General features: G+C 38.0%; 4 protein-coding genes across 6 annotated transcripts; 1 reads left to right on the forward strand and 3 right to left on the reverse strand.

The window, feature by feature from the left end:
• The first annotated feature begins 455 nt into the window (after nt 1-455).
• On the forward strand, nt 456-4008 carry LOC103442976 (WRKY transcription factor 1-like). Its single transcript, XM_008381756.4, has 5 exons — nt 456-676; nt 1494-2246; nt 2333-2483; nt 2573-2731; nt 3149-4008. The coding sequence occupies exons 2-5, from the start codon at nt 1649-1651 to the stop codon at nt 3693-3695; spliced, it is 1455 nt and encodes a 484-aa protein (XP_008379978.3). The 5' UTR covers nt 456-676; nt 1494-1648; the 3' UTR covers nt 3696-4008.
• Nucleotides 4009-4460: 452 nt separating this feature from the next.
• LOC103442977 (scarecrow-like transcription factor PAT1) lies at nt 4461-7570 on the reverse strand. 2 transcript variants are annotated; one of them, XM_008381757.4, is made up of 2 exons: nt 7425-7570; nt 4461-6556 (listed from the first exon to the last, which is right to left on the reverse strand). In XM_008381757.4, the coding sequence occupies exon 2, from the start codon at nt 6440-6442 to the stop codon at nt 4781-4783; it is 1662 nt and encodes a 553-aa protein (XP_008379979.3). In that variant the 5' UTR covers nt 6443-6556; nt 7425-7570; the 3' UTR covers nt 4461-4780. The 2 variants fall into 2 exon arrangements, with proteins under 2 accessions (XP_008379979.3, XP_008379980.3); XM_008381758.4 differs by having other exon boundaries at nt 7225-7570.
• A 4646-nt stretch (nt 7571-12216) lies between these two features.
• Nucleotides 12217-13538, reverse strand: LOC114826955 (glucan endo-1,3-beta-glucosidase 1). The gene is made up of 3 exons (XM_029108017.2): nt 13392-13538; nt 12978-13232; nt 12217-12390 (listed from the first exon to the last, which is right to left on the reverse strand). The coding sequence occupies exons 1-3, from the start codon at nt 13456-13458 to the stop codon at nt 12356-12358; spliced, it is 357 nt and encodes a 118-aa protein (XP_028963850.2). The 5' UTR covers nt 13459-13538; the 3' UTR covers nt 12217-12355.
• Nucleotides 13539-14760: 1222 nt separating this feature from the next.
• LOC114826956 (histidine kinase 2) lies at nt 14761-23078 on the reverse strand. Of its 2 annotated transcripts, XM_029108019.2 has the most exons (15): nt 22727-23069; nt 22272-22542; nt 21273-21533; nt 20256-20723; nt 19773-20048; nt 19245-19414; nt 18910-19122; nt 18606-18792; nt 18380-18431; nt 18062-18291; nt 17866-17964; nt 16957-17621; nt 16032-16532; nt 15564-15959; nt 14761-15467 (listed from the first exon to the last, which is right to left on the reverse strand). In XM_029108019.2, exons 2-14 carry the CDS (start codon nt 22509-22511, stop codon nt 15710-15712), a joined length of 3612 nt encoding a protein of 1203 aa, XP_028963852.2. In that variant the 5' UTR covers nt 22512-22542; nt 22727-23069; the 3' UTR covers nt 14761-15467; nt 15564-15709. The 2 variants fall into 2 exon arrangements, with proteins under 2 accessions (XP_028963852.2, XP_028963851.2); XM_029108018.2 differs by having other exon boundaries at nt 22272-23078.
• Nucleotides 23079-23536: the final 458 nt, after the last annotated feature.

Below are 23536 nucleotides of genomic sequence, written 5' to 3' on the forward strand. Positions count from 1 at the left end.
CGAAATTAAGAGATGGGAAGAGAGTTTGAATCTGAGCCGTAGTGTATTGAAGATGAAGACATTGTAAATAGTCTAGTGCCAGTTTGGTAATGCTTAATTTTTTGTAAAAGCATAGGTAGAAAAAAGTTGGATTCAAAATTATGTTTGACAACCGAGCAAAATTATGAATAATTTAGTACTAGTTTGGTACTGCCTAAACCTTAAACGTTTATGGTATAAAAACAGTTTGAATACTGTCGATGACTAATCTCATATTTAATTTAACAAAATTTTATCCTTTTAACCAAAAAAATAAATAAATAAAACGGGACCAGGCGCCACGGCCTTATTACAGCAACCGGGAAAGTCGTTATCAAGGTCCAAACTCCAAGAAAACAACCATGGCCCACATGGTAAAGATTCGTACGATTATAACCAATCAAACCGCAGGACAGCCCGAGGAACAAAGATTCTTCCGTGCACCTCATCGCGGGCAACAAAAATCTCTCCTCGCCCTCTTTCTCTACAGTCTACCCCCATCGGATTTAGACTTTTGGCAAAAGACGCAGAGAGCTTCGACTCGTCTCTCTCACTGCCACCCAGCTCCTCCCTGTCTCCCGCCAGCTCAATCACCACCGCCGGCGTGATCTACGGCTCTGATTCAATCTCAATCCCCCGGCTTCCCGCGGAATTGGGGGTTTGTAGTTTTCTCTTTTCGTACTGTACTGCATAGGGTTTGTTGTTGGAGCTAAAAGATTGATGGTTTTGAGATTAATTTTTTAATTTTTTTTAATTATACTGTTTATTAATTTTTTAATATAACCTCAACTCATGTGCCTTGAATTTTATTTTTGGTGTATTTTTAATTATTTGTTGTAGTTCTAGCTTTTAATTACTACATCCTCTGTTTGGTTGCTGAGAAAGTGTGAGAAAATTGCGTAATTGAGTCCCAAATTTTCTGTTTGCTTTAGTTTCATTTTCCTGGAACCTCACTGAACCGAGCTAATCATTTGACTCAATGGTTAATTTGTTTAAAGTTATGAACCTTTGTTTTTTCAAGCTAAAATTTATATTTCTGGGTAATGGGTGGTAATTTTTGTTCTTCTGAGTAATATATAGACAAAAAGATTTGGAATTTTATTTATGTGTCTCATTACTCTTTCTGTATTTAAATTTTTTATTTTCTTTTCGAAAACAGTAACAAATTTTGAAATATTAGTAGCAGAGCCGCTTCACCTACTTAATATGCTTAACCGAATCAAAACAATATATATATATATATGCATGTATATACACACGCCCGCACACATGTAATATGCATATACACGCACATCCATTCACATTGATAACCTAGGACTAGGAGTTTCGTGCCGTCTTTCATTTCTTCTGAAAACCAGACAATTATGGTGTTTGTGATCTTCAACAACAACAACAAAGCCTTTTCCCACTAAGTGGGGTCGGCTATAATTGGGACTCGGGACATTTCCTTATGACTGCTCTGATCTATTCTGCAGCTAGCAAGTCCTGACCGCGACATTCTTTTCCGTGCTTTAAACGATCAGAGTTGAACAACCTGCTGTATTGGAGTTTTTTTTGAGACGGAGGTAAACTGTGATGGTGGCATCCTGAGCTGAGTTGCAGGCCGCTGTGATACAAGAATCAAGTTCACATGATTCCTTTAGGGGACGATGGGACAGATAAAGTTGCTTCTGATATAGTACAGAAGAAAGAGAGTTCTGATAGTGAAATTCATGTGCCACATCAAGCTCCTAATAAGGGGATCTGTCCGTTGCAATCAGATCATAAAGGGCCTGCTCAATTTCTAACACCTGAGAAAGCGTCACAGGTGCCTGATGGAGTTGTTACTGCGTCACAACCAAATCAAGAAGGAAGTGCTTCCTCTTTAACATCTGAGAAAACCCCACAAACTCCTGAAACCGCTGCACTTGCCTTGCAATCTGCTCAAGAAGGAACCACTCCATCTACTACACTTAAGAGAGTGTTAGACGATGGTTATCACTGGAGAAAATACGGCCAGAAATTTGTTAAGGGAAATTCATATGTAAGAAGTTACTACAGATGTACGCATCCAAAATGTGAAGTGAAGAAGCAAGTGGAACGTGCACTTAGTGGCCAGATAACAGATACTGTATACTTTGGTGAGCATGAACATCCTAAACTCCGAAGTGTCCCAGTAGCTGTTAGTTTTGTTGTGTCCATTGTTGAGGACGAAAGACCAAAAGTGCTTTTGTTAACTGATGTTGAAGGTGAGAATGAAACTTAGTTGTTATCTAGATATGGTTCTTACAATGCCAAATCTTGTTTAATTTATTTGATGACCTTGTATTTGAAGACAAATCGTCAAATGCGCATGGGCACGAATCTAACCAGATTGAGCCAGTAGATCCTCCACAGCTTTCAAGCGTTGCAGTTACTGAAGCCGTGCAGGGTGTGCTCTCTCAGTCAAATAGACCGAGAGATGGCGATCCTGACCCTATAAGACAGTATGTTCTTGCAATAGCTATTGTGAATTTTCCTGTACTGGTATATTATACTTACCTTTGTTTTACTGATATTGGAAAATAAATATCAGGAAGAAGGCAAAACATAATGGCAACTCATTACCGGTGGATAAGCCAGCTGTTGAACCACGTATGGTTGTTCAGACTATGAGTGAGGTTGATATAGTGAGTGATGGGTACAGATGGCGCAAATACGGGCAGAAATTAGTAAAAGGCAATCCAAATCCAAGGTATAATCAGTTTAATGCTTCCATGTATTGACGCTTTATATGAGGCGTCAGGTGTGCACCTAAATTGCCACTCTGCTCATTTGTAAATGCGTAGATCACATACGACATTCTTTTCCTTCTTTCATGTAACTTACGTATGCTTCTCTAGTCTTTTATCTTGCTCCTGGGATAAACTAGAAGAATTAGATATTATTACTTCTTAGACAATAGTCAGTATCTGTGAGCTCTGTTCAAACGTGTCCTGCTTCTTGTTTTATTTAGTTTAGTCTTGTTTGGTGTTAGTCTAGAATGATATGAAACAGAATTGGTTTGTGTTTCGAAGTTCTCAGTTAATCTATTTGGCATTCTTTTATTTGTCGTAGTTTATATGGTATATTTTTGCTGACTTTCCTCTGCGTCTGCACTTGCATTATGTAGGAGTTACTACAGATGCTCAAATCCTGGATGCCCTGTTAAGAAACATGTAGAGAGGGCGTCTCATGATTCAAAAGTCGTTATAGCCACATATGAGGGGCAACATGATCATGATATGCCCCCGACAAGGACTGTGACCCATAATACAGCAGCATCAAACGTGTTTACGACAGCCCGCATTTGTGAGTCTGGCACTACACCTGAAGGGAATGCTGTCTGCCGCGATACTAGCCCAGAACATGAAGTTAAACCAAGCGAGCAACGGAAAGATGAGTCAAAAACTAAACCAAGTGATGTTGCTGGCTCAGATATGGTCGTTGATTCTGATCTAGGCTCCGAAAGAACACTACATGATCAATCGGTTGCCGAAGCATGTACGACAACGGAAGGCGACCCCCCTTACATGATTGTTTGCAGAGCAAATCAAAAGAAAACTATTGAGATGGGAATTAAGTCAGAAGGCGTTGATATGGTGGTTTGCGACAATCTGCGTCCGGAAAGTAATCCACCGGAGCAAGAAAAGCCGAAAGCAGAACCTGTTGACAGTTAACCTGCAATGCTGGATCTAGATTCATCGACACCCTAAATAATGAATTAATGCATCAGGACATGCCTGGTGCTAGGGTTCATCTTATTCATTCTTCCTCTTGTTTTCGTCTCCGGAGAGGATGCTCTGGGTCGGGATTGGAGGGTAGGATTTGGCGGAATGCCAATAATGTCCGACAGCGGATTGGAAGGTTAACAGAAGTTGTGTAAATTATTTTATATAGATTGAATGACCTCAAAGATGTAGGGATTAGACTAAGGAAGGAGGACTCTCATGTCATGTTAGTACTTGATATATGAAAAGTTGGTTGTGCTAATGTTATTCACGAACCCTAATCGTTTAGTTTACTTGAATAGTTTTGGTCTCGTAGTCTCAGTTGTTGCGATTTAAATTTTTTAGTTTACTAATTGTTGCAATTCAAGAATAATAGCTCAAGAACGCCACCTTAACGGAATTAGCACATAAGTTGCCATTTGAGTGCAAGTAGTTGATTGCTCTGGCGGATAGGGCTTTCCTCTTTTAACCCACAACGTCCTGGATTCAGACCCTCCCTCTCCCTTTGCGAAGAATGTTGCTTGTACCAAAAGGGAAAAAAATATTGGAGTTCAGTCTGCGACGCTTGTACTGAAAGGAAAATATTGGAGTTTAGTCCGCGACGAGTAAATCTACAGAGACCAAAGTGGAACTTCACTCAAACTAAAATTCCTCTACCTTCAAACCCAAGTAACTATTATTTGAATAAGGAAAACAAAGCTCCCAAACAACCACTTTCTTTCAATTCTCTTTATTTGATGGTATTGGATTTAAACTTCCTCAAGAAAAAGGTAGGAAGAAAAAAAGCAAAGCATTTGTGCCAATTACTCAGACAACCATGTACAAACCAATGCCTTATGAAATCAAAGTTCTCTCTCTCTCTCTCTCTCTCTCTCTCTCTAAAACAGATGACTTCGATTTTATCAAGTGTACACAGCTGATGCCACCCTTTTTATAAGCAGTTGGCAGCTTACAAGTGCAAAAGAACACATGAAAAAACATGTTCTAATCTCCAAGCTTGCCTCGCCTCCATTCCGACATAAAAAATAGAAGCATCAATTCGTGCTCGGTTTGCACCTCCATGCACAAGAAGCAACCAAGTCTCTGTTCTTCCAGCCAAGATAGAGTGCCCCATCTCGCTCTTCAAGCCGATATTTGTCAGAGTAGTTATCCAGCAGCGTCTTGATGGTGGCATTTACCAAGGAGCTTAAAGGGTACGGTGTAAATCCAGCCATTGCAAACCGCAACCTCCACTTTCCAAGAAGCTCGTGTCTTTCCACCCTCTCAACGCCCTCGCATGCTATTATGTTAACAACCTCCCTAGCCAAGCAGTGTTGCTCCACATTGATCCGCTCCTTGTGATCTCTCGGAAGAGTCACATCAATTGACTCGAACATAGCTGTGTAGTAATTTAGTGTTTCTACAAAGCGTGGATAGAATGCAGCAGTGTTTGTGTTAGATTCTTGCTCAACGAGGGTCACTACTTTCGGAGACAAGCTCTTAACCAACCTCAACAGCCTATCCCGGTGATTCTGAGTGCTGACGCTCTCATCGGGCATGTGGTGCAGCATGAACGCAAAGTTGATAGCCAAAGCCTCCCCAGGTCGAACACAAAGATGCTCCAGCTGTACGTCACAACCAGACATGGAAGTGGCATGGAACTCGAATGGAACCTTGACCAACTCTGCAAGCTTAGACAACCTCTTTCCCACAATGTTTAGTCCTCCTCCACGGGCATAAGCTGACATGGAATCGTCAATACCTGTTATACGGATGTGGGGTGGTCCACCAGGCCTGGATGCAAAAGCTTGGATTAGAGTGACCCACTGACTCCCCTGACCTATTTGGAAATCAATGATGTGAACACTGTCCTCATCCTTCATGGCTTCTGCAATGGCTCCATTTGCAGACATGTACCCGAATTTGAAGTAAGGGCAAACCTCATAGAGAATATGCATGTAAGAAAGGAGTTCGCAACTCGCTGGTTCTTTGCATCTCAGTGCTTTGTAGATGTTACTCCCCGAAGATGCCTTCCGCGCAACTAGTCCTTCCAGCAAGTATGCACCCAACCTCTGAATTGGTTCACCCGAAACTGAAACCATCTGGCGTAACTCATCCATCATCCATTGTGCCATTAACAGATCATTATCTGCTACTGCTTTTGCACAGAAGATGAGGACTTGCTTCAAATCCTTTTTAGAGATTGATTCCATAATCTGTCCCCAGCTGTCCTCGTCTGGCAGGGAATTGCTCGCCCCATTCGGGAAAGTAGTGCAATAGTTATCAAGAACATTGGAATCAGGACCCAGCATTACAGTTTCTAATTGTTTCAGCTTGTACTTTAAGTCAGTTGCATCATCGGTTATGCAGGATCCACTCATCGGAGAGCTGTAGGTCTGGTCAGGGGAATGGTACTGATCAGACAGATACGAATGAGAGTCTTGCTGTGACATCGGGCTTCCACTAGGTGAGAAACTGACATTTGATGGGGTGTTATAAACGGTGTAGCTACCATTAGACCAGGAAGACTCCAAAGTGCAGTAGTGTTCATGGAAACTCTGCAATGGGAGGTGGGTACTTTGGCTGCTCTCATTGTAATGTAGCCGCGGGTCCAAAGTTTGGAAACGAGGCAAGCAGTAGGCCTCTACTTCTTGGATTGGCTGATAATATAACTGGTTTGACATCCCTGAAATTCTCTGCTCCTTTGATGCTTGCATTGAAGAGTAGTCTAATTGTTGACTCTGTTGCCGAAATCTATCTTTCTATTTGTGTTATCCAAGCTTCGTTAGAGCTGCATAGGAAGCTTCAAATTCGCTTGCCAGAAGCATTATCTGTATTACAATAAGAGACCTTGGTTACACAGATATACGGAACAAAGAGGGCACAACATAATACAGAACCAGCATAATCTGCATAACAAAATAATGAGAGATCTGTGCAATACTGTAAAGATAACAAGTGCAATACTGGTGCAATATTAGTCTGATTTCCAAGTAAACTATGAAACCAAATGATCTCAAATCTCAATGGTAAACTTCTAATTAACAAGATTACAGAAACTAGAGAATGGAATACTAAACTAGTATGATCTGGTGTTCTTAGACATTCTCTGCAACTCTCTTTTCTAACCCTTTAACCACTCTCTGCTGCCACATTTTTTCCATTTCGATAGCCAAACAAAGTATGAAACTCTCCAACAAAATGAATCACAGGAAGACACTGACCATTCCATCCACCAAATTATCATCCCAACCATTCGGAAAAACACCCAAATTTTGGTTTTTTGAGAAACCCCATTTGGTCCAAGACAATGATAAAGATTTAATCTTTTTCACAAACATTCAATTTCTAGTTCATAAACAAAAGGGTCGCCACCAAATCTGAAACAAAAACAACTTCAAAATTGAAGCTCCAGTCTTTCCAAGGGAAAAAACACAGAATTTGAAAACAGAGCGCCATAAAACCCACCAAAAGGAAAGCAAAGTTCGTAATGATATACCTTGAAGAAACATCAGCAACCCAGTTTCAGCAATGGAAAATCAACCATGAAAACACAACTCAGAGCTCAAAACTTTCCCCAAAAAAGGAAAGGACTGGTTTGTAACACAACCAGTAATACCAACGCAAAACAGAGGGTTTGAAAGCAAAAACCAGTAAATGATGACCTCTGATTTGAAAATATCAAGTCTCTGGTTGTACCTTGTTTGAAATTTGAAGGAATTTGAAGCTTCGAATTCCACCACAGACCAGTCTTTTACTGACTGTGGGCGAGACTGACTTAGTGAGAGAGAGAGAGAGAGAGAGAGAGAGAGAGGGAAGAAGAAGAGAACCCACTTGTGGAATATAAAAACTCTGAGTTAGAAAAAGCCCTTTAAATAGTGTGAAATAACATTACTACCAGTGGGATTTGTTTGCAAAGTTGTACAATTGCATAGTTGGTTCAGTTGAAGTAACAGAAAAAACCTTCCACGCAACCACCATATGCTTCATGTCCACGAGGGGTTATTTCTTTCGGGCTTTATATGACACAAAGTTAGATTTTCATAAGTTCAAATTGTGATAAAATTAGATTTCATCACTTATGAACCATTTGTTGGATTAGATTCTCTTATTTCAATCTCATCTGTTAAATATACAAACTCCCACCTTGCTCTCAGAAATAATTTGTATTTCACGTACAACACACAATTTACCTAGCATTAATTGGTAAATTAGTATCATACAATTTTGAAAAATTTTATTTGAAAATTTCACCCACCAGTGCCCATGAACATTAAACCAATTTGAAATTTTAATTCTTATGAAATTTAAAACAATAATTAATTAGCCAAATTACGAGGAAAATATGTAAGGAAAAAGAATTTGAAAAAGAATATAGGAGAGTCTAAGTGTATTCGGAAGTGGAGGGAGAGTAATAGAATTTTGATCATATGAGTTGCTACTTTTTTTTGTGGGACCCCCCAATTTTTTTGGGCTAGATTTAGCCCAATTTTATGCTACCCAAGAAATGAAGTTACAAGCCTCAATGGCTGATCTAGCTCTATTTTTCGGCTCATTAGAGATGAAATTTATCACTAAGGCTTGAAATGTAATAGCCTCATAGAGGATAAAGCCTCCATTGAGGATGTTCTAACACCATAAAAACGAGAACACAATTATATTACCTAAAGCGGATGTGCTTTCTTTATACAACTAAGTTCAAATTCTACTACCTATGATTTAATTTGGTTTATAGGAAATTATCGTTTGTATATAAAAAAACATCATAAAAGAAAGAATAAAAGCAAAAGTAAGATTATGCCAAACTGCAAACTTTAATGAATTAGCTTTAAAATACTACACAATTACAAATGAGATCTTATGTTGATACTATGGCATCATAGGCTCTTAAGCTAGATATGAAGTGACCAATATTCCCATTTTTCATAATCAATTGAAGTACGAATATCGAATCTTAATGGACCGTAATAATAAAATTATTCAATCATTGACAATATAGTGCATATTTATGTTGCTCGGAACATATCTTACCAATTACGGACGAAATCAAGTACATTCATTCTCCTCATTTACAAATTCTTTCTACATTTATAATATATAGCTTAGTCGATCTAATACTATAATCTCAACCATAATCAAGTCATTTACACATCGCATCAACGATCTGAATCAGCGCGTCTGTCCAGTTAACCTAAGATTACTATTAGTTTATAGCATTATTTACAAGCTAAATTCAATTTAATCTAGAGGAGTGGAGGGGTACAAATGGTAGGAGAAAGGGTTTAGTGGGTCAATCTAGAAAGTGACACACACGGTTGAGCATAGAGAGAAGAGAACCTTGTTATGTTAATTTTAAAAGTGATAAATTAAGATGACGTAGGAAAATTTAAAAAGTAGTGCCTTCCACTTCCACTTGAGCTTTTCTTTGTCTTCCTAATCCAAGTTGTTCTTATTTTAATTGCAAAACAACTTTGATGGGTATTCCCCCACCCCCCCTCCAAATTGATATGAAATTATATAAAATGATGCAAATATGTTTATAATTCAAGGAAGCGATGAAATCGTTTAAGTACTATAATTTAGTGGTATTATTTTTTATTTTATTTGTAAGTGAGATGTTTTTAGTTCTATAAACGAGTTTAACATCAATTTAATGTTTCACCTCTAAAGTAAGCGGATGAAATATTAGAAGAAAAAGGAAGTGATAATTGAGTAATGAATTTTTTACTATAGCTGCAATTTATTCTATATATTTAATTTACGCTAAGTACATATTCATTTATTCTCTGCCCTTGAATTTATTTTTTCTTTCAAAAAATAGATAATTTGTGGTAAATCATGCTTATCCACTCATTTTCGATCCAAATAAGTTATGAGGAATTTCACCATGTGTGATCACAGTCAATTCTCCACCTTGATGATCAGTAGTACTTATTTTTGGTGAAGCACTTTATGCGCATGCTAATACATAAAATACAAAATATTTATTTGAAAGTTAGAAGATGTGAGTGCAGAAATCCCAATCAAATTCTTATTCCAGACGAAGCATATAAATATTTAATTAACCCCAAAAGAATTTCAGACATTGAATCAATCAATGTTTATCATGCAAGTGATTCTCATCCCTAAATGTGATTTAATATTATGTTAATCTGCAGAATCAAAGTTGCAAAAGAACTTATGCAAAAAGAGTGCATTTTTGCTCAATATCTTTGAGCCGCGGTGACGTTTGATTACTACCCTATTAATTATCATTAAATTAGTTTAAATTTCAAAATTTATGTAGTTAATAAATTAAATCAAATTTATCCAACTGTAATCAATTGAGTGATGAATACCACCGTCCCAAGAGTGCAAAAATATTTCTGAGGAGAATGGGAATCTTGTTACTTCTTTGTCCCTCTAAGTGAGTCTACCTAATGGCCCACTCCCTTATCTTCAGTCGCCCTTTCTCCATTACTCCATTTGGCATTTTGTTGAGAGAGAGAGAGAGAGAGAGAGAGAGAGATGATTAGTATTTTGCTTGAAGTAAGTATAAGTATTAGCTTATTGCTCAAGTGAAAAGGACCTCTAATCTTCTCAAGTGGTTTTATTGTTGTGCTTTCATCGTTTGCATCCATTAGATCGACCAATCAAACAACGATAGATGCATGCGCATATAGATATAGGATATCACTTTCGAGTGAGGATGTTCGCATATCAAGATATACGCAAACGTTTCATCTTGAAGTCGTGTTCGATGATATAACATTTCATTTTTCATAAGACTTATATGTGATTCAATGTCCATAACGTACACATTTGTTTGAAGTAATAATGTTTTTGTCTCACGCAGTGATGGACCCGAAGTAATGATGTTTTATCTCACGTAGTGATGAACCCGAAGTAATGATGTTTTGTCTCACGTAGATGAAAGTAGCTAGGGAGTTTCTATAGTATTGTAACGGAATTGATTTCGCCTACTAATTAGCCAAAGCTTTCAATAAAACCATTTGATTTCGGATTATGATAAGTTATACAAAAGTTAACAAAAGAAGGTGAAATTATATATGCCTAAGTTGTACCCTAGGACCTCCCAAAGTTTGTAACCTAAAGAACCTCGTACAATTTGGTCCCAATAACAAGGAAGTCTAAGTATGACCACTACTTAGGTTGGCTGCATCGTAAGTCGTCCATCTGTGCATGATTGACTGTCAACTATCAATATAAATAAGTACTACAACACATCAAAGACTGTCATCTAACAACGAGTTACGCGTGCAAACAACTATTAGAAACATAACTAGTTAGTTTCCTACTTTCTACGAAGGAAGTGAGTGAGAGAAGCAAAAGGCATGATGAAACCTTGACTTTGTTGCATGTAAATTCCTATTCCCTATCATCACGCCGACCATGTTACGGCTTTTGGGAGATTGACAGCACCAAATGTTTCATGTTCTGCCTTTGCATGCTTTACACTTTCCAAGTTTTGTCCTCATCTCATTTTCCCCCAAAGTTGCAGGCTTTGCCTTTGTCATTGCTTGAAAGGGATCATCTTCGGATCTCTTCCACCAAATCCTACCAATTAACAAATTCGAATCCTTAAAATTTGATCAAACGGCTAAAGTTATTATAACTTTTAAAGGAACCTGCTGTTTTTAGCAGTTGGATCAAATTTCAAGAGTCCGGATTTGTTGATTGGTAGGATTTGATGGAAGGGATCGGATCCCTTTCCGTCTTTGCCAACCCTTCAAACTCAAAACTGGATCCAAACTCCAATTTTTGTTCTGCATTTTAGGTCACACATAGGTCCCCTCCATCGACCCTTTTCGATTTGCCAACACAAGAACTTGATTTTTGTCTCAACTTTTGAACTTTGTTGGATTATTATACTCGATATCTCTTGAGATCATTCTTTATGTAATTAATGTGAGTCATGGACTCATGGGATTAGGGTAATTAAATATAACATGCGTCCATGAAAAGTAATGAACGTGAAACTTGCTTGCGTGTCGATTTGGAAGCTCAAGTGGTTAAGAGTATTCGTTATTGCATTTGAAGTTTCGTGTTCGATTTTCTTTTTGTGTTGTTGCTTGTATAAAAGCTTGGTCGAAAGGCTCAAAATACAAAAGAAATATGCAAAGCCCATCAAAAGCAATGGCAGAACCGAAGACCAAATATGAGCCAAAGCCCTTACAGGTTGAGAGCCCAGAAGCCCAATTTCACAGAAGCTCAACTTCTGATGACAAAGGAGCTACTGGAGTCTTGCACTTGCACTACTGCCTTGAATCTTGCATTCAAATATAACAGGTCTTGGCACATTTAATTTTTCCAGGAATTGAGTTAATTAATTTCATTGACATGAGACCTTATTAAGTATTGCGAAAAAAAAGGCCCGTTAAGATTATGTATTTTGGTCTTATTTGGTGTAAGAGTCTAAAAGATGTCTTAGTCATACAGCCTTACCGAATATCTTATTGTACAGTTGCCCTTTTGTGACTTGTTGAAAGAAAAAAAAATCATTTAATATGATTGAAAGCTGAATATAACCTCACTTTGGAATGTTTTCTGAGTAAATTTCTGCGGGACGTATGCTTCCATAGCAGCAATCTTCAATTTAAATTTAATAATGGGCATTTGGAATCTTGCAATCAAGGAATAAACTCATAGTGGCAAGAGGCATGGCCTGCAGGAAAACATTAAAAAATAAATATTATTTTATTGTGGCAAAAATAATTGACATCATAAGCAAACAAGTTACAGTCGATCCCATGTGAGTCATGGTCCTTTTTTGAAGGTTACGGACAAGATTTTGACAGCAAGAAAACGAAGAGGAATTAGTGATTTCAAATCATTATGAACATATATAATCATTTTAAATTTACTACATTTAGGTTTTTTTTTAGAGCCTCAACGGAACGATGGTTACTACATTCAGTTATTTCATATAATAATTTCCTTCAAATTTTCCATTCTAAGATTATAAGAAACGATAAGATATTCGGTAAGGCTGTATGACTAAGACATCTTTTAGACTCTCACACCGAATAAGACCAAAATACATAATCTTATATTTTCTGAAAAGAGCCTTACGAATGAACTGATCAAGTGCCCTTACCAAGTTTTTCTCTTAAGAAAACTAACCACGTTATCCAAATCTCACATCACATGGCTAACCCACCAACATTTGTATGGACATGTCACATGCTCCTTTCTTCACTCTTTTTGGTTTTATGCTAAAAACAGAAAGAAAAAAGATAATGAAGGACTTACTTGGATCAAGTTCTGTAATTAGAGCAGCACCCTTAAAGTAGCAAGATCCACCTTTGTGTTTGAATCTTTGGAAGTAGCTGTTGAATGCATAGGAAGCATGGTCTTTCAGAGTGTTAGGGAAATAGCAAGCTTGGTTCACCTGAATCTTGCTACAATCTGCACCTCCTCCTCCCCCGCAAGCCCAATCCATTGCTGCCTGCAACTCTCTGTCCGGCATCTGCTCGTCGGCGATGCACCATTGCTCAAACTCCGCAACTGAAAAATGTAGTGTGCGCGCACACACACACATTAAGTGACAATGCTAGTAGAAAGTAAATCACACTAAAGTTTCTTTTTAGGGTTCGATACATGGAGACTGAACTTATATGCATCATGCATGGACGCGAAACTCAAAAAGTTGTGTGATTAGGTTACCTGATTTGAGAGGAGCAACTGAGAGAACGAGCAGAGAAATTATCACCTTTATCAGAAAATTCGACATTTCAGAGAGAGAGAGAGAGAGGTTTGTTTTTACTAGGGATGACCTATCCGAATGAAAGTCTCGGTGGCCAGGACCAGAGCCACCTCTACATATACATATATATATATATATATATATATATATATATTATGTATTAGTGTAAAACTTTGGAAATTAGTGTTTTAAGGATCTCTTTTAATAATTTAAGCAGATGCAAGAGATGGGCACATTACCGTGTTATGGAGAAAGAAATTTGATTTCAGGTGCAATATAAAAACGAATGCAGTGTAATGGGGTTTATTCGACAAGATGTTTGGTATTTTGGTTTTTTGGCCATTCCGTCAGTAAATAATTGGAGACTCATGTATCGTAGGCTATGTTTTAGGGGTGGGTGGGGATTTGGTAATTGTTACTAAATATGCTTTTGGTGGCTTAGGAAGCTGTATTAGCATATCATGAAGAGGGTTGAGATGTTGCGGACAGATTATGTGATGTAGAATTTAATGTTACCATGTCAAGCCTTGTGTTTCAAAATTTCTCCTCTACCGCTCTATTGTTCTACATAAAAAATAAAGTCACAATTGCTTTTTAAACAAGGCAAATATTATAAACTACTCTAGTTTACAAAGACTGACTATTAGAATGAGAGAATCTAACTTAAAACTAATTGACGAGGAGGGTGATTTGAATTAAAGTGCAATTGGGCGGGGTTTTTAGAATGTGAGCAACCAATCCAAATTAATTGACAAAAGGAGAGAGAAGCCAAGGGTTATCTAAACTACTAAGCAAGACTTTTTTTCTTTGATGTGAGATTCATACTGTCAACGGGGGCACCCTACCCAGACTAACGAGACTTATCCACATTTGCAAAGGAAAGTCACACCTACGTGGGTAAAGAATTCAACATATATCCAACTACGTGTTTAAGTTTTCCTAGTCGATTATGGTTTCCTTTTATGGTGTGTGTATTTCCTTTTGCAATTAGGGTTCCTATTTCAATTAGAATATCTATGCTTACTAGCATGTAAACAGTTTAGCTCAGTGTGTACTTGAGCTCAAGCAACCGCATTCGCTCTCCATCTCTCTCTCGCGCTACGAATGGATTCCCGAGAGATCAAGTGTCAATGTTATGGCTGTTTTAAGCAAATGCTGAGACTCATATTCTGTACACTTTTTTAATCTATTGTTCAAGTTTTCTTAATGAAGGGTCGTTCATTTGAAAGAGCAACTATGTACAGATACTAATATTCTGAATCTCTGATGATGTTTGTGGTTGCGTGATTACTTTGTTAAATAAGTTGTTGCTAGTTATGAGGCAAGCAATTGGTCAAGACTTGAACTCAATCGATAAATCGAACGAACCAACCGTACTCTCAGTTTTTGGCAACATCAATGGAGAAACCAATTATGCAGTATAGGAAACGCATATAATTTACACTCAGTGGTACTCTGAAGATACACCTACAACATGATCTTCATTACATATATATATATATATATATATATATATACAGTTATATGCACCCCTACAAAAAAATTTCAAGACATTCTCAGACTAACTCGTAAGTGCACACGCTCTCTTATCTCCGATTATCAAGAGTCTTTCGTATTTTCTTCGATCTCCCTCCATGCGGAGAATGTCAAAGCAGCCATCAACTCTGATAAAATGAACAAATAATCTTTCATCCTTCAAGGATTCGGGTTTATTAGCTTGCAATCTTGCACCAACACCGAGGAGATGAAAGATTCATTCATCTCAGTAGAGTTCAAAAAATGGATGATTTTGGCACTACATGGTTCTTAATCCCGACCTACATACTACAAACAATGGAGGAAAAAATTTTGAAGTGGAAGCGGAAGGCAGACGCTATCTACAAACAAGAGCAGAGGGTATGTACCGAAGGCCATCATTTCTCTAATTTTGCTTGGCGGATGATCATAAAGTATTTGATCCGACAAGTGATGGCAGCCAGTCTCCCAGTATACACACGCACATGAATACGTTCTCTGTGGCCCAATACGCAGTATTCCTGAAAGAACAGCAAAATGGGTTGTGTTCAACCATTTCTGAAACAGCTGAAAGACATATTTTGACATGTGCAAGAAGAGAAATGCTAGAAAATTACCGTGGTTGGAAGTTGGGAAAATATGGATAGAACTAGTCTCTCAACCCAGTCAAGGTAGGGCCCGGGCAGCTCAGTGTTAATTGGAGAGCCCATGACACTACGGACATCAATCCACGAAAAACCACATCAATAGGAATCCCTCTCGATTAACCAGACTCAAAGAAACGTGCCACTGCTGAATACAGCTGGTCTTCTTCAAATGGCTTTGACACATAATCATCCATCCCGCATTTTATGCACTCTTCATTTGAAGCCTGAATCACATCAGCCGTCATAGCCAATATTGGCGTGTGCCAATTTACGACATTGCCAAACATCTCAACTGATGCTTCCCCAGCTGCAATTTTCTCATTTACCTCACTTTCCATACCACGGATGATCCGAGTTGCTTCAAACCTGCATGATTATAGACAGTTAAAAACTAAAGATCCCTTTGATTAGAGAATGAAGAGTCGGCAGATTCATTACCCATCCATTTCCGGCATCTGGAGATCCATAAAGCAAGCATCAAAGTTGTGGGGTGGTTTAAGCTTCAACAAAGCAACCTTTCCGCTCTCCACACAGGTGACGATTGCTCCATACTTCTTTAAAGCACCTTCTGCCACTCTTCTGTTCACTACATTGTCATCCACCACCAAAATTCTCTTCTCTCTTAGTAACTTTCCAAGAGTTGGCTTGTTTGCATTTAGAAGCCTCTTCTTACGACTTCCAAGGGCTTCTTGAAAGCAAGCAATTAAGACACTTAACCGAAGTGGCTTTGTCAATACTTTATCTACAAGACCTAAAGATGTTACTACATTGCGTTCAACAGAAGTGATGGAAGTAGCCACGAGAAGTATCTTCGGAAGGTTTATGAGCAATTCCACGTTGTTTTTCCTGTGCTCTTTAAGTGACTGATGCAATATAATACCAGTTTCTTTATCCCAAACATCTTTGTCAATAAGAACCATGGCCAACGGTGTGGAAAGACTGCACGAAAAACAGTTAACAATGCATTAGAAACATCAAACCCAAATTCTACTGTTATTAATCAAAACATTCTCTTATTAGTATCAATTACCTTTTCCTTGTATAATTTAAATAAAGTCGTAGAGTTGTATGAAGAATAAGTATCTAGTTTCTTCTTGTCTCAAATCACTTTTTAAGAAAAGTTGTTTAAGGTGTACGCATACCAAATCACTTTCTTAGAGAAGTTATGGAAAGTGAAAAAAAAATTGTAAAGCTGTGAAGTGGTTGATTCCATGAATTCTTATCATACCAGGAGAATCCTTTTATCATGTTCACAGTAATTAAATGCTACAGAAGTATATTAAGACCTCGAGTCTTCAATGATTTGTTTCAGGACATAAAACCGACTACAAACATAAACTATACTTGAAAAGATAAAATTCACCTGGTGTTGCCAGTGCTAGATAAATAAGAGCACGCTGATTCCAGACAGGACGCTGTATCCACAGATATTCCCAATCTCCGCATATGGTATTTCGTGACCTCAGTTCGGATGGTTTTATTATCTATTACCAATGCTCTCAGTCCTTGAAACTCTGAGACAGCTGGTTCATACTGGTGCCACTTTGTCTCCAGGGAACTTAATTCTCCCTTCCCAAAAGTTCCCATAAATGAAAAGGTACTTCCGGTGCCAGGTTCACTTACAAACCCTATCTCCCCACTCATGAGATCTACCAGACGTTTGCTAATGCTCAATCCTATTCCAGTACCACCATAAGTTCTAGAAGTGGAGCTATCAGCCTGCATAAAAGGTGTGAAGATGCGATTTTGTGCCTCTAGAGGGATTCCTACACCTGTATCCTCAACTGTTACGAGTAATTTGATCATATCAGATTTATCCAGTGTTGTGCTGCGTATTGATTTAAAACCTTCCCAGCTTTTCCATCTATTGACAACAGGAAAGCCACTCAATGTATTATAAGTTTTGTTTGAGACATCTCCAACTAGGTTAAAGCCTTGTCTTAGAACTTCATCCATAAGATCAGGTGGGGCCCTCACTTCATCCACCAGATGCACCGAGACAAATATGTGTCCTTTGTCATGGGTGAACTACAGTTTAAACAAGTTAACAGACAATTAGCATAACGAGTACGTAATAAAACCTGTAAACAGTTTCTAAAAGTGAAACAACTACTATAAATTACGGATCGTTCTAAGCATAATCATCTAACCGTGTACAAGTCCCAACTATATAGTATATTTCTGTTAGCACCTGGTAGCCTATCATTTCAATATAGGGACAGAAAATAGGGAAGCTTTTATCACCAAACCAGTATTAAGAAACGTATCTAACCTTAATTGAATTCCCAACAAGATTTGTGATTATCTGCCGAAAGCGTCCAGGATCACCAATAACAACTTCAGGTACCATATTGGAGACATAAGCAGCCAACTTTTATCACGCAAAACAAAACCCAAACCACAAGAACTGATATAAGTAACAACTACAGAAAAATACATCAAATACAAAGGTTAAATTTTGTTTTTACCTCGATCCCTTTCTCATTGGATTTTCCTGAGTTAAGTGATAGAACATTATCAAGCACTGAACGCAGATCAAAAGGAACAGTTTCAAGTTCCAGCCTGCCTGATTCGATTTTGGCCTGATCAAGAACCTCATTTATCAGCGATATCAGTTCTCTCCCGCTGGCATGAGCAGTCTCCGCGTAGTCCTGTTGGTTTGGACCTAGATCGGTGTCCATCAGCATTTGCAGCATGCCTGGATTTTGATTAAAATATCATCAGATTATGTAACCTTGAAAGTTTTGTGCGATACCGAATGATGCACTAAAGAACATCTAAGTTACCTAAAACACCATTCATTGGTGTCCTGATCTCATGGGAAACAGTTGCAAGGAACTGCAAAAGAGAGATGTTCAGCCACGGGTTGATCAAGAAACATCATGTAATACAGTATAGACAAATAAGTAAACAATTGGGTTTATTTTTTCATTTCAGACGGGTCAGAGACTAAATTTCATGAGAGAACCTTCCAGTGATAGGAAACTCTTATAGCTAATGAACAAAATATACCTGAGATTTGGCCACATCTGCAGCTTCTGCACGAACTTTGAGTTCCATCATCTCACGATAGTCTGCCTCCACTTTCGCTATTCGGCTTATGGCCGCATGAAAAATATGACTAACTAGGAAGGTAATGACTAGGACTCCTATGGATGCACTTGCTGCTGTCAAAGGAAACGGAGGTTTGTGCTTAAACCTGCAACCGAAAGAGTACTGTATTGGATTGGAGGAAAAGAAAAAGAAGAGTAATTCCACATATTTGGGCTGATATATATATATATATATATATAATTAATGTTGTATGAAATCTAACCTGCAGTGCATTTCATGTTTGCGTTGTGGATCCCCAAAATCCAGGTTGCTAATTTGCAACAGGCCAGTATCAATAACATCAGTACCATACATGTTGATCGGAGCAGATGAATTAGTTGTATCATAAACATTCACAACAATTGTTTGCTTGCTGGCAAGTTGGTGCAGGAGCTTCTCCACCAGTGACGGTACATCATATGATGCACCTAGATACCTATTTATGAAAGCACCAGTACAAGAATTTCAGCCTGTAGATATTAAATGCAAAATAATTCAGAAAGCACAAGTCACAGCCATGTACTAGAAATCCAGAAAATTCCATGGTTACAAAATTACCCCACAGTAGCTTGAATTCGTTGCTCTGGTGTGGAATGTGGAGGCAAATCAGCATTATAGACGGCGAATGTGAGTACAACTCCCAGGTGATTGGATTTCAATAGCTTAAACGGGGAGGTCAATACTCCCTTTCCAGTTGCCCTTGCTCGCAAGATGTTCTCACGGTCTTCCTATATAATTAGCAGTATTTCACATTAGCATTATGAGAATGGTTACTGGATATCGAATATGCCTTTGCAAGTATGACTTGTAGAAGTAAACTTTTTAAGCGGTTGATAAAGTTTTGAATTGTGTGGGGAGAAGTGTGGTCCAGTGACATTGAAATTATCAACGTAATATCTCTCCCTTCTTGTACAGGTTTAATTTGACACGAAAACAACAAGAAGGGAGGTGAAGGTAGTAATGGTTTAGTCTGAGGCATTGGTATAGATAAAGTGGCTCATAAACAAAAAATTAACAAAAGCAGCAAGAAGAGAAGGGAGAGAGGGAGAGCATATTTCTTAAGCCAAAGCTAAAATAAGGACGAACCTTTCCGGACATCATGTCAATAGAGACAATGTGGGAGACAGTTTCTTGAGAAAATATCACGGGTGCATATTCATCTTGAACAGGCGCAGGGGCCAAGCTTTCTGTAATAAAATCTTGGACTAGAGTCTGGTCCTCAGTTTCCATTTTTTTTATTGTCCATCCATGTTCCTTCTCAAATTGTTCCCTCTCGGCATGAGTAACTTTCAAAGCATAAGCAACACCACTCGTAAGGGGTCTCTCAAAAGCTGTTCGCTCTGTATATTCACCAAATGTTTTCTGTGGAAAGAAAGAAATGTACAAGGTTAAACCACTTCATAACCCAATAGAGTTGCACAAGGGTAAAGTTACTGATTAGTTTTTCCTTTCCTTACTTTTCAGTATAATATAAATTATAAAATCCTTGAATTACATGCTCAAAGCGCCTACTAAGTTGGCTTATCTAGGCGGACAAATGACTTACCTAAAGGTAGATATGAAAATTACCTGATCAATTGCCGTAGGTTGTTTCCCATGGTGAAAGGTGGAGACCAGAATAGCTAAAGCATGAACATGATTCAGGCTCACATTAAACTGATCCTGCAACATCCGGGCTCGTTCATCGCACATGTTGGCAAGTGTTTCTTCCCTCCACAAATGATCTCTTGCACACAAGTGCCACCATAACCACAATGATGTAATGAAACCAAATACGATAAATACTAAAAGTAGATTCTTCCTCCAAGTGCCAGCAACCTTAGGAGGCTTTGGGGGTTGCTGTTGCTGTTTCTCTGGCTGCTTCCTCCGACGCAATGGCTGCTCTTTAACCTTTTGAACCAACTTCTGTTTTTTATTCCTCCACAATTTCATAGAAAAACCAGACAGTTTGTAACACATGATCATTCCAACAAATGCCCACCAACATTGTATTACCAAAGTACAAAGCATCTGAGAGTTCTCTTTTGCACACTCCTCCTGTGCCACCGAACCCAAATTGTTATAATCAGAAAAAAAAACAAACAAAACACTTAGTTATTTTGAACCCTCTCCGATGAGTTTTGGTTTGCATTTGTTTTTTCCAGACTAGTAACATGGATACAAACTATTTAAATTAAATAGTTAGAGTTTTCGCACAGAAAAGCCATCCCAATTACATCTTCACACACCGAAACACACAAATTAGGATTTTAGTGTGCATATCAGATACATGGTCCTGGCATGGCATCATAGCACCAACTCAAATAAGAAAAGAAAAAACCAAATGTGAATCCTACAGGAAATCTGTCAAAGAATATGTCTTCATTTGATCATTCAACTCTTCATACATATTCAGTTTTTGAGCTTTTCCAGAGTTGAACACCTTGCTAACATTTTCTGTTTCCCCCTTTAATGCATACGGAAAGGGGTTGACTTGACTCACGTAAATTACTCGGTAGCTATAACATCTATGGTAATAATGGAACCTAAATTGTAACATTGACAATTTGACACATCCATAGTTCAGTCTAAGCATCAAAGTTATACCTTTTCACAAATCCTATTAGCTGAAACTGTAGATTGCACAGTGCATGATGGGGATGTGTCCTCCAGCAATGATACATCACACTTCCTGCGGATGTTCTCATCTTGAACCAGGCATTGGTCCTTGGCTTCTTCATTTTCTGCTGCCCATTTATGTCGCTTCTGAAACTCCTCATCTGAACATAGCACCTTAAGATAACAGGAAATGACATTACCTAACATCATACCTGGTCCTGGTTCTTTGGTACATTCAAGGGATGCTATCTGTAACACATGGAGACTAGTGAGAAGAAGTAGAAAAATGGGGGCATGTAAAAGCTTTTTCTCGTAACTATGCGGTTTTCCCCTCTTAATACACAGAGACGGTCTCAAGCATCTTGCATATGATTGCTTAAAGTGATAACTTATCATTTGACTGGAAAAATAAGTGGCGAAATCAATCGATCAAAAGTTCACTGTTCAATTACTATGGTTTGCTAGAAAAGTAGAGCTAAAGCATCATAAAATAACGCTACAACGGATAGTTGATACACAATTTTTTTGGGCGGACTATATATCCTACATATGTGGAGTATTGAACTACAATAGATTCATCAAATTATGTCAGCTGACAGTTATCGAAAAACCAGTAATCCATTGTAAATCTGAATTCGGAACAGGAAGAATACTAAGTATATGGATACGGCTCGAAACTACTTTTATTAAAGGGATTAATCGATTAAGCTAGAACAAATACACAAAAGATAACAAAATTGATTTTAATCCAACTTCTGGATATCCAAAAACCAAAAGAGAAAACAATTTCTTGAATTCAGTTAACATGTTTTCGCTTCGCTTGAATTCAAAGCGGTCTGTCCAGTCCAATTCATAACCAAAACAAGAAATTTCTAAAGAAAAGCACTTTACCAACCATTAGAAGCTGCAAAACCAAACAAACTAAAGGAGAAAAGCAAAAGCAAGTGCTTATAGATGCAAGTTTAAGAAGAGCCATGAGCACATCACCTGATCTGATTCGGAGAACAACGAAGCGAACGCGAGAAGTTGGGATTTGCTGACATTGAAATGATGCTGCAGGATCCAAGCTTTCTCTCCACCCATATCTGGAGCCTTCTCTCTCATCCCCAAACCTCCATCATTGAAACTAAAGAAACCCCAAATGATTGTAACAAAACCCAGAAGCCCCAGAATTAGGACCTTTCCTCTCCATCTTCTGGTACAGCTAGTCCCATGCAAAGTCTCCATTGCCTTGTTCAAGTCAAGATTGAAGGGCAATCTGCCATTAAAACCAGAGGATACCCTACAATTCAGATACATGCTAATGCAACTCCACAGAGATTTCTGAAAGCTTCAGCACAACTAGTCATCAAAATCTGACCACCAAATGCTGAAAACCCAGCAAAATCTTCAGCAAACCTAGTTCAGGAAACACATCAAGAACAATGCTTTACTGAAAAAACCTGAAAAAAGATGTGAAATTTCATGGAACCCACTACAGCCTTCAGGAACCCAGCTCCAAATTCCACTGCTTTTTCACTTTCAAGTTCAAATCTTTACATCTGGGAAGCATGAAAAACCCATCAAATTTACTACTTTTTTTCTCTAAAAGGGGGGCTACCAATCATGCAAACCAACAAGTTGATGAGCCAAAGCACTGTTATTATTTGGGCAACCTGTGAAGAAATCATTAAGGAGATAAGAGGAAACAATTAGCCTTTTTGTGTATAAGGGCTCTTTTTAGTTTCTACCACTCACATTCTGCGAACCCAAAAAGGAGCATCAAGAGTGATGCATTTTCTATTTGCAAAAATTGGTAAAGGCACTCACTTTTTTAAATTCAATCAAACATACTATTTTTTTTAATTTTACTATATTACCCTTTGAATATCTAGTCTAGAGCCATCCGATTTAATTTAGAGAATCGTAACCAAAAGTTTTTGGTACTGTTTATTTTAATAAAAAAAATCATATTTTTACACTAAAAAGTCAGTATTGGTACTATTTATTTTACCATTAATTTTATCCTTATCGTTAAAACTCAAAGTTTTCAAACATTTTCATTAGTTTTTCTTTTAATTTAATGGCGCCGTAACGATCCTTCAACAATTATATTTGAGGCCACAACGACACTATAACGACACTCTAACAGTCCAAAGAGACCACCTTGGGTTGCACGTTACCCGATTTTGTTGATGTTATTACCGTTAAATTATTACCGTTATGACATCAGATTGTTGTTGTTGCAATGTTGTTATAACGTCATTAAATTG

This window comes from Malus domestica, chromosome 09 (assembly GCF_042453785.1).
Source record: "Malus domestica chromosome 09, GDT2T_hap1".
NCBI lineage: Eukaryota > Viridiplantae > Streptophyta > Magnoliopsida > Rosales > Rosaceae > Malus > Malus domestica.